At 37.9% G+C, this 11189-nt stretch overlaps 1 protein-coding gene across 3 annotated transcripts; it reads right to left on the bottom strand.

The window, feature by feature from the left end:
• Positions 1–373: 373 nt before the first annotated feature.
• On the bottom strand, positions 374–10755 carry LOC112502443 (protein MEI2-like 4). 3 transcript variants are annotated; one of them, XM_025106348.1, is made up of 16 exons: positions 10486–10755; positions 10128–10411; positions 9383–9555; positions 9221–9266; positions 8044–8394; positions 7225–7646; positions 6963–7121; positions 5519–5635; positions 5286–5434; positions 3884–3975; positions 3390–3812; positions 2336–2987; positions 1546–1630; positions 1322–1390; positions 890–1069; positions 374–770 (listed from the first exon to the last, which is right to left on the bottom strand). In XM_025106348.1, exons 3-16 carry the CDS (start codon positions 9458–9460, stop codon positions 624–626), a joined length of 2970 nt encoding a protein of 989 aa, XP_024962116.1. In that variant the 5' UTR covers positions 9461–9555; positions 10128–10411; positions 10486–10755; the 3' UTR covers positions 374–623. The 3 variants fall into 3 exon arrangements, with proteins under 3 accessions (XP_024962116.1, XP_024962117.1, XP_024962118.1); XM_025106349.1 differs by having other exon boundaries at positions 10512–10755; XM_025106350.1 differs by having other exon boundaries at positions 10661–10749.
• Between the last annotated feature and the right edge of the window lie 434 nt (positions 10756–11189).

Genomic DNA, 11189 nt, shown 5'->3' with positions numbered 1-11189 from the left:
AAGGGTAGCCTCCGATTCTTGTTTTGCTTCATGGGATTTGTTGGAATTTGACTTCCAACAAGAGCCACAGCTAGCGCTCTCTCTCTCTCTCTCGCTCTCAAACAGCAAACAGAATTCAAGCAGACTAATATAGCTATATGCTGCTACAAATTGTTAAGTAACTTCATTTTAAAAAAATAACAAGGATTACATGCAAGCAAGCTCCTCCCAAACAAAACAAAATGAAAGACGTCAAATTAAAAATGAACATGGACAAAAAGCAGAAATGACAAGCAGGCAGGTCCCCTCCCTAACTCTATAGTCAAAAACAGGATTCTTGGAAGAAAAACCATATAGATTTCCCCCCCACGGTCAACTGATATGCTATGTATATGTCTCCTCAATCCTTAATTCATCAAAATCTAGAAACAATCCAAAATTTAGAAGCTCCCCTCACCTGTTGCTCTTTCTTTCTTTCTTTTGATTTCTCCACAAGACAATTACAGAAATTTCAATGTTAACCTGCTCTCTTCCCTCAGCCCACCCCGGCTCAATGTACATTAGAAAATTTGAGGTGGGCTTCCTTCAATTAATTACCTGTTATCTAGAAGGTTAGCATGACAAAAAGGAGCAGCAGGCCTTTCTCACTCAAAATCCTTGGTGGAACCTGACGATGAGTCCCCATTTGAAGACACCTCACCATTTCCCACATCTTGTGAGCTTTCCTCATTTGTGCTGTTTCGATTTTTGTTCACTCTTGAGCGAACATTAACACCCATTGGAAAAGGCACCTGCATAGGAAATTAAACCAAGATGAACATAAACCAAATTATTATAATTTGGTCTAAAGAAAAAAAATGATTAATTCTAATTTTGTACACAAAAGCATAATGTATATGTTAGGTCATACCTGATCACCTGCATTTGGACCATCCGTGTGGAAAAGAATGGGCCGGCAGCGTTTATCTTCATTCATCAAACTTGAATTCTGAAAGTGGGCAATCAGTGCAGCTTTTCCCTGAATGCGAGCATATGCAAGGGATGCTACCTTCTCACTGTTGAACTTCTCCCACTTCTTCCCATTAAATGCCTGTAATTGCAGCTGGGGTTTTAGACTATTCTATGTTTATTAAGCATCAAATGAGGTATATGCATCCTCGAAAGACCATAACCCTGAAACAGTCCCTGTGATCACAGGTATATTGGTGCATCCATACATGTTTTTGTACTTGTAGCAAAAGGTTGCATCAATATCATTCAGTGATTGGCCTGAGCCTATTATTTATCCAAAAACAAGTCACCCAAAATATTTTCATCCACTGAAAGCCTTATAAACACAGACCTGGTAGAACGGAATAATAAGGGAAGGATCAGTCATGTTGATGAATGCATAACCCACGTTGCATTTGTTCTGCCAAGAAAAAATGGAGAAGAACAGAGCATTGTCAGTCTTCATTCTATCAGCCAAAAATCATGGTTGCGTTCACACAAGACAGCAAAAGTATATTAACAATATTGTGGCACCATAACATTAAAAAATTATATTGATGCAGAAAAATCACTAGCCTTGAAATCTATGGGTAAGTAGATAAAATCATATGTTCCTCGATGGCGTTCATCAATTGCAGCCAACAGCATTTTAGAAGTGTACCTGCAATTTCCAACATTAAATAAGATTAACAAAAAATTAAAAAAATTCAACAACAAATCTTTCAGATATGTAGCAGCTTTTAGACATAAATAAGCCAACAAACAAGCATACTCAATCCCAACACACAACATTGACTCAAACACAGAGTACAAGATCTACAGGAAGAAAAAAACAATCCACTGGCTTCTCCTACATGATCTTTGCTTACAAAGAGGAACTCGCAGCTTTGCTTTGGTCACTATGATTTTCATTCGAGTTTCCAAATTGATGATGTTGTGTGGACTAAACATGGTCGTTTGTAAACCTTAACATAATGGCACATGTATACACTAATACTCCAGATTATCAGTCAAACTCCGGGAAGCATGCATGCTACCTGAAGTATCATTGTGTATATGCACCATATCATGGCGGTACGTATTTCCCCATGTGCAAGATGCAAGTATTTACTAAGAAAGTTTAATCCTTGTCTTTCACATTCTTCACTCATCCTTAAAACTATATAAGATGATCGTTATTAAACTTTCACAACCGTTTTAGCTGTTGCATCTGTTTACTTGACACTTGCATAGATATAAAATCGGTGCATCCATAATGGAAACACCAAACTCGACCTATATCAGATTTCAATGTAGGGCATTTTCAGATATAAGTATCAAAACATCTGATCAAATAGCAAAGATAAAATGTTGTGCTTAAACCTACTTGTTAGGGATGTTCTTGATCATTAGAGTCGTTCTTCTGTCTTCCCCTCGCATTATACGGTCCAGATCGAGTTCAAATTGTTTCTTGTTGTCAGCTTGATTTGAACTTCCTTCATTTCTACGACTTCTAGCCCGGTCACTAGCAGAATCAAATGAACTCATCATAGGAATCATTTGTCCTCTACTAGGAAACATTACATTATTCTGATGATGGGAAGCTAATCCAATGTTTTTCGATGGAATTGGCAGGTCCATAGAGTTTCCCCCCATACGAGGAAAGATATTATGAGAAACAAAATCCAGAGGATGCAGTGAGTTACCCGGGACCCTCATATTCCCGAGAGAACCTGGATGGAAAACTGATGCGTCAGGGGATTCCCCTGCATAAGAGTGTCGTCTATCCCAAATGGAAGGATTGACAGATGGTGCTGATCCCACATGCTGGTTGTTAATGTGCAGAAAAGTGTTTGCCACATGAGCCGGTGCTCTAGGAAGAGCATGCACTAGGGGAGCACTGTGAGCATTACCAACTCCATTGATTAATGACGGTGAATTGGGCCACATCATGTTATGGGGCTGCGGCTGATGAGAAGGATTCCACATGTAATGGTGAGTGGCAGGGGGACAACTTGCATTTGCAGAGAGGCCAAATACTGAGGAAGGGAGATAACCAGTGAGTCAAACAAACTGTTCTGACAGTCCTGATAACAGCACAAGTCAACCAAGATGACAATTCATCCATGAAGATCGCAACATTTACTAGTTGGCACACATTTCTAAGAGTTATTTGATGTATCTTTTTTTCTTTTTTGCAAAAACGTACTTCGAACACCATTTTAAGCAAAAGAAGATTAATTAGATGGATGAAAAAGCTCCTAAAGTTGGGTGCCAAAACATCGTTTGTTGTAATTCTCATGGGACAGGGAGGAGTCTGTTATATATTCCCTTTCCATTCCATAAATCACGTTTCACTCTCAGTATGACAAAGCCTTCCACTGGTAACAAAGACAACGATAATGAATTAAAGTATACACGGAACTTAAGACACCTCTTACCACTGTCATTAAGTTCAAGTGAGCGTCCAATTGAGCCACCAATTCTGTTAAACTGCCTATTTCCAGCCCTTTCAGACATTCTGCAATTTAAACTTGCAGCCATGCTGCTAGGAGAATTGCATAGGATGCTATTGGTTAAGCCATCTTGATACTCTGGAAGTGAATGAGGGTGGTAATTTGATGTGCTCCTGAAATCATATTTCAGTTGGTTCTGTAACTGAGCAGACTCCAACAAACTGGATGGCATGCCACCGGATTCCACTCCAATAATAGAGGAAAAACTTTTAGAGACGCTAGATGGGATGCCATGTTGGATTTCAGTGTCTAACAGTTGAGTGGCAGGGGGTGCAGTTCCAGAATGAAGACCCAAGAGAGTTTCGTTGTCCAGGCAACCAGGTGTAACTCGAACATGTGAAACTGGTCCTGTAAAAACATTGTCAGGTATATTCGTTTATATTATGACAATGAGTGCTGTGATCCATAAAATATCATACCAGAAATTTCTGTTCTAAAATCAGGAGGGCTAAACATTTGCAACAAGGCACTAGTTTCATCAAGATCCAGCTCTGGGAATGGACTGTTTACGCTGCCAAAGTTAAGACATGATAAGAATGTAATGTAAAATATTGATCAAACTTCAGCCTTAAAATATTGATCAAACTTCAGCCTTAAAATATTGATCAAACTTCAGCCCGCAGATTAAGATAGAATGGCTAATTTAGAAAGCAGATAGGGCTAAATACCATTTAGATGTTGGGAAATAAAAGTATTTCCTACACCTCATCCATAGAAAGAGTCCAGTCTACAATTCCAGAAAGAGTCATCTTTCAAATTTAAAAGATAAAAACTTGATGGTCCTTTATTACCCTTCTTCCTTTATCACTATTTGCTTTCCAAAGACTTGATAAAGGGTCATGTTACATTGTATTAATTCATGTGTAACATTGTCTAGAAAGTTGTCTTTATATTCTTCTTTGATTCAGGGCTCTTTTTGTGGGACATGGGGAGCTTTTATATGTGTTTATTGTACTATGGAGCTTCTATGCTTATACATTGTACCTCTTGTTGGCTGAAATTTATGTGCTAATAGGATAAATCCTTATTTTCCAGCCATTATTTTATGTTGTCTAGGGTTTGTTGTCCATTTCTCGCTTCAGAGTTGTAAAAGGCATCTGATGATTTATATGAAATGAATGGATTTTTATCTATTTCCTGAAATCTTTATTTCCTTTAGATATCTTTGATCTTGGTAGTTTTGAGTTTCCCTTTCCCTTTAATCTTGGTGGACTAATTTCCTTCGAGACTAGATTATCTGAGTGATCCCTTTTCCTTTGATCTTGGTGGATTAAATTTCTTTAGAGATCAGAGTAGTGGGCTCCTAACTATCTTGTATTTTCGTATCTTTTTTTTTTTTATTAACCTGGATATCCAACCTGCTATGCGAGCCGACTAATCCCAGGGCGACCACCTGCTTTGCGGATAGCCCAGAGTCACCGCATTTGAACCTCCATGGCCACAAGGGGATTTTTAATCCTCCTTGGATTTGAACCTGGGACCTCCAGGTACTTTTATATTTTGGTATCTTAAAAGAGTAACTCGATAGTTTTGGTTTTGGATTCTCTGTTTCACCCTCAAACTTCCGCCAACACTTTCTATCCAGAACTTGATTTCACAACAATTGTACTTACCTTTTAGGACACGTGTCAAAGTTAGAGATTTTGGTAAAAGCAAGCATTTGCAGTACTTTACTAGTTACATTTGCACAAGTGCAAAGTTGACAACACAAATTATCTTTTGCTGAAGTGAGGCAAAATTTACAAACTCAATATCTCAGGCAAGCCAGTCAAAGCAAAGAATAAACAGATAAGAATAACAGCTATACCAAGAGAGTCCTACCGTTTAGAACCACCAGGCTGGCTAGGTTCAAGCCTCAATTGTTTTCCTCCAATGTCACTCTTGTTTAATTCATGCAAAGCAGCTTCTGCAGCTCTAATATCATAAAACTCTATGGACTTGTGACGACTTCCTTGTGGAGCTTCACGGATCTGCACTCCAGAACAAGGATTATCCAACTAAATAATGTAGCCGTCAGACAAGGTAAAAACACAAAAATGGAAAATCAATCTTACCTCCTTAACCTCACCATAGACGCCAAAAATATGATGAAGTTCATCATTAGAAACAGTGGAATCGAGGTTAAATATCACAACGGTGCCTCGATTGATATCTTTGTCTGAAGGGTTGTCCTAACAAAAAGAAAAGAACCAATATATTTAGAGAGAGTGAGCAACACTAGTCATAGCATCTATCAAAAGAAGGAGAAGAAAAAAAAAAGCAATCAACAACAAGAGAAGACAACTTAGTAGAATGAGGTTTATGCATTATCCAAACTTCACATTCTTAACAAGACACTTCACCAGCTTTTCTATTTCACACAAGTTCAAACTATGATCAACGCAGGAACTGAGTAGGATGAAATCACATAAAACACACAATAGATAATGTCTTGAGGAATTTTGGATGTAAATTGTCTGCAATATGAAATGTTCAATAAGAAATAAATAAATCTAGTGAATCAGTCAAACTTTAAAACATCTTCATCATCAGGATTCTCCTTTGTGCCATGTGTCCATCAAGAAAATAAAGCTTTCAAGAATGACCAACAAATCATCCATTTTAGAGCACTTGTCAGCTTTGTTAACATCAGAGTGGCTGGGAAATTCAGCTTCAGTCCCATTCAATTTCAAGGCTTTTCACTGATGCCTCAGTGACACAGATGATGCATAATGCAAAATTGTGTTGATAAATCAACCACAAATATTTTTACATGTCCTAAGAAGATCCACGGTCAACCATAGCTAGCAACCATCCTGGCACTCCAACTGTAATAAATGTACTTTAATATATTTGAGCTAACTACCTCGTATAACATGAACAGTCCATTTATGCTCCAGAAGACATATTGAAATGTATTTCAGTCTTCAAACATTAAGACTTCTGAGGAGACTCATTATGACAACACATGGACTAAAGCATATAATATTTGTTAGAATAATTAATTTAAGGAGTGCTTCAGAGAACCTAATCAAGGTATAGGCTATTTGCATCTCATATAGATAAAGTACAAAGTCATTTTTTCTTTTCCTTTCTGAATTTCATTTTATTTCTGATCTAACAGAAATATCTTTAGTAGATCTCGCAAGTAATGGCCAGTAAGAATAATAAGTAAACAATGTTCTATAGCACATATTGCAGATAACCTGATGCACATGTCAAATGATAGGCATCATGTACCGATAGAAATCATTTGAGAGATTACCGGCCTAGCTGGTATCCTAGTCCCTTTTCAGCCACTAGCTGAGACAGTAAAGTTATAGATAAATTTCATCATCAAAAATCTGTTTGATTAGTTCTAGAACTTCTGAAGTCTATCTAAATATATCATTGCACACTGACAAATTAATAAATCTGAAAAACCAAGTAGCCTTTGGGCACAAGAAGACAGTGATCACCGATTCAGCCTTAAGTTGCAAAATCATACATAGAAAGATTAAAAAAGAAAGCAAAAACAACCTTTGGAATTGAGTAATGAATGTCAAGCTTTCTACGCCTCAATGGTTTGTTCTGAAGAGCTTGCATGGCACTTCGGGCTGCTCTTATATCATAGTATGATATCATCACAAAGCCACGATGCTTGCAGGCTGTGTAGAGAGTGCGGATATCTCCATATTGCTGCACAATTATGGTTTCTATTATGGCCATAACCCATCAACTCAAATATATACTAACAGATATGTGATATCTCTTTAACAAGCCAAAGAAGAAAGAAGCATACCTCGAACAAGATCCGTAACTCAGAATCTTCCACGTTGCTGTTGATATTTCTGACGAAAAGTGTTCTTGATGGGTGTTCCCCATGAGGGTGTTCACCCATGGCACCACTAGATGGCCCCAGCTGACTAGCAGAACTTCCTCCAGAAATTTCATAATTTCTTTGTCCACCATCTTCTCCTAACTCCATCCCTCCGACACTACTAAAGAAATCCAATTCTTCCACATCATCTCCACTGCCTGGTTGCACCTTACAGTCAAGCCCATCAGTCACTCCAGAAAGCAAATCATCATCATCTGGGAGAAGATTCCCAATAGTTTGGGCCTCAATCTCTTCAAGGGATTCAAATGGCTCCTCTTCTTCATAGTGGGATGCCGCAGCACCAACAGAATGACCATACATGCTATTATTTGCTGATAATCTCACTGCAGAATGGACCAAGTTGGAAAGGGGAAAAGGATCATAAATTTCTGTAATGAATTGGACAAAATGAAACGAAAAATTACATGTATATAGTATTTGCTAATCTAGTGATAGAAGGGCTGAAAAATTATTGAAGGTACACACAAACAAGTACTAATATAAATCATTTCAACTTCAACCATTATGTATTTGACCAAAAAGATATTATTTCCATATCTCAAAGCTAATTTGGAGTCATATGCGATGCCCCATGAACATTATAAATCAAACTAAAACCAAATTCAAAAACCTTGTTCGTAATAATTCGGTAGGCCTTGGGAACTACAGTCTATTTCATAGAATTACGCATTTGAAAAAACCATAGAGAAAAAAGAGGAATTGAGAAGGGAGAGAACTTACATTTTCTACTGAAAAGCTCTGATAATGAACTTGAAAAGAGGCCATTCTCGTAGTGATCACCCATCACATTAAACTTGTTCCCTGACGTAAGATATGATTTATGATCCATATTCACATTAACTCTGTTTCCTCTATCATTATCAAGAGGTCTCCGAATAGAATGGCCAATTGTTCTCCCTGCTCCTACAGAGTTATTCTCTAAGCTAATATGAACTTTATGGTCTTGGTTCAGGTAAACATTAGGGACATCAAAGCGCTTCAACATGTGAGGTTCAGATGACGTCTGTTTCTCCAGGGGCAATGATGCAAGCGAACTGTCCCCAAGTGCATATACTTTGCCATCTTTTGGTCCTGAACATAGATCATATACACAAAGCAATAATATCAGTTGACAATGATAAAGAAGATAAATGACTAAACTCAGTCAGACCAGCAGAGATTGCTTTTGTGTACAAGCACAATAAATCAATCAGACGCCTTTAACAGCGACATCTCCTAAATGCATGAATGGATAATAAAGTAGATAGGGTTATGTTCCCCAGCATGGCACAATGGTAAATAATAATGAAACGCTCCGCAAAGAGAAAAGCTCAATAAATCTTAGAGAATCTGTTCTGTTAGACGTCTGTGAGGCTGGAGAACTCCCTGGAAACCACCAGCTCCTAATCTTCATGAAGGGTAACAAGTAACAACCCCAAATTCTGAAGTATTTATAGTACTGTCTAAAAACATAGGACACTTCATTTATGATTTGTCTAGGCAAGGATCTAGGAAGAACACTAGAACATTACCTTCCCCTTGCAAGAGAGTAAAATTGGGTATCTTTTTTAGCATTTCAGTTTTCATAAGTACAAAATCTTTAGTTGCCCTGGGAGACAACAGATACTAAACTCTTCACTCTACAGTTATCTCAGTACTTCACTGAAAAGGTAGAGTGCAATTTTATAACAACATAAATGGGTTGATTTAGAAATTGGCCAGAATGCTTCTCAGGGAGCTGTTAAGTGATTGATTCGTCAACAAAGATGGCAACTGCAATAATTTTCACAAAAGACAACAGACTAACAAGACAAAGAAAATGCCACCAGTTAACCATTTGAGTTCATAGTCTCTAATTAGTGAATGATCAAGTGCTTCATGGACATTATATATCTATAATCATATAATTGCTGCTCACCATAGTCGTCAGGCATACCATCTGTCTTCCAGAACCCAATTTGTCTCTGCAAATTGAAGTAATACACATGAGGAAAAGAAAACCTAACCAAAGTAAACTGAAGAAAATGCTTGGCAAAAAATTGAACACATACGGAAGGGAACAAGCAACGCAAAAGGATACCTCATTAGGAAGTTGCACTTCCTCAGATAAGAATGAAGATGGCGATAAACCATGTGAGTCCATAAGTTCAGATGGCATGCTTAACCCTAAAAGGCTACAAAGACACAAATTTGCTTCTTTATGATTTAAACAGGGAAGGCACGATTCAACTCAACCAGCCAACTTGGGAAATCCTGTTTCAAAAGATAAATCACAAACAGAAAATCAAGCAAGGGATTAATCTTCCGGGTTAAAGAATAATGCAGGGTTTTTATATCAAAACAAGCAAAAAGAGTTAGCTACTCAGTGAGATTCTGCTTTCCTTCAACTAAAACTAAGAAAAACAGGTATGCTTCTGAGAAGTCTAAAATTCAAAATTGAATAAAGACGACTCATTTTGTTAAGGAAATAAAATCTAAGCAGTTAAAGGAAGGAATATCATTAAATTATTTGGAAAACAGCATAAAAGGAAGCATCTTTCTTGAAAATCAACAGCCATGAAACCTAAAGCCGATCTAGCAAGTAAAATTGTCTTCGGAGCTGAAAAATCAACAGCCATGAAACCTAAAGCCGATCTAACAAGCAGAATTGTCATCGTGCTGAAAATCAACAAGAAAGCCCCAAAATTCAGCACCAAATTGCATAGTTTACCTTTTTCCTTTCTTAAAAAAGGGAAAAAATCTATGAAGTTGGAACTTAACGGATCAAAGGATCAAGAAATGCAAGAAAGATTGTGATAAGGTAAAAAGAAGAAAGAAACACGCACCCTTTATCAAACTAGAAACGCCATGAGAGATCAAGAGATAATTTCCGGCGACGAAATGGAGAGAGATGGAATTTAAAGGATTGAATGGGAAAGAGAGAGAAATCGAATGGATTACGGCATAAGGCAAGGGAGAAAGGAGATTTGGAGAAGGGATCTAGGTTTCTGTGCCGTGCAAGAACCTCCAAAGCTTCCTTTGATGCCTTCTTCTCTCTCTCTCTCTCTCTCTCTCTCTCTCTCCACCTTCTGTCTGTGTGTTTGTGTCTTTCTCTCTCTACTTTTTTTCCCTACATTGCACGTTAACCACATGAAATTAGCTGAATATTTAAATATATATAAGTCTTGATCAATTTTAACTCACAAGAAACCTCCTTCCATCTGACGAACCTGCGGAGGTGTTTCTACGTTTAGCGGTGAGATTCCCAGGCCCTCAGCCCGCTCCCCCGTAGAGAGAGAGAGGGGGGGAGAGAAGAAAAGAAAAGAAAAGAAATGAAATGAAAAGAGAAAGGAAATTGAAGGGGGGAATGGAAGAAGACCGGAGATGAAGAAGAACAGTGCTCCTAAATTCACGAAGGTTAATGAAAATCCCAGATGATCATGTCGTCATGTCATGTGTGTGAGAGAAAGAGGAAAAACAGGAGAGAGGGAGATAGATCGGGTTGGAGTTGGGTTGGGCAGGTTGCCGTTATTACCTTTCAACGCCGTTACCCATCCACGACACAACACAACACAAAAAACACACACACACACACACACGCCGGTTTGTTTGAATTTACTCCTAAAGCCTATACCTACAATTTAAATACTCATTAATTAACTCCACTGCTTTATTAATTTCGATTACCCAAATTCATATATCTCCCTCCTCTCTTCTCTTTCGGCTACCGTCTGCCGGCCACCGTCCTCCAATGATACTATAATGGTATCACAATGCATCATATATGTGTTTGGGTATCAYATTRATGTCGTTTGTGTGGTCGATCGAAGATGTAACACAGTGGTATCACTATGCATCTTATATATGATTAGGTATCACAATGTATCTTTTGTTTAACAGAGTCAATA

The sequence above is a fragment of the Cynara cardunculus genome, unplaced genomic scaffold (assembly GCF_001531365.2).
Source record: "Cynara cardunculus var. scolymus isolate 2C unplaced genomic scaffold, CcrdV1 Un_Scaffold_1441, whole genome shotgun sequence".
Taxonomy (NCBI): Eukaryota; Viridiplantae; Streptophyta; class Magnoliopsida; order Asterales; family Asteraceae; genus Cynara; species Cynara cardunculus.
Note: the sequence above shows the minus strand (reverse complement) of the source record. Positions and strands in the feature narration are given on the sequence as shown.

Bases quoted from the DNA above. Each gene is read 5' to 3' on its own strand.
- LOC112502443 (XM_025106348.1), bottom strand. From the start codon at position 9,460: ATGCCATCTGAACTTATGGACTCACATGGTTTATCGCCATCTTCATTC. The intron at 5,435-5,518 runs GTAAGATTGATT...TCTGGAGTGCAG, and splicing joins TCTATGGTGAGGTTAAGGAG to ATCCGTGAAGCTCCACAAGG. The intron at 1,631-2,335 runs GTAGGTTTAAGC...TGGAAATTGCAG, and splicing joins ATCAAGAACATCCCTAACAA to GTACACTTCTAAAATGCTGT.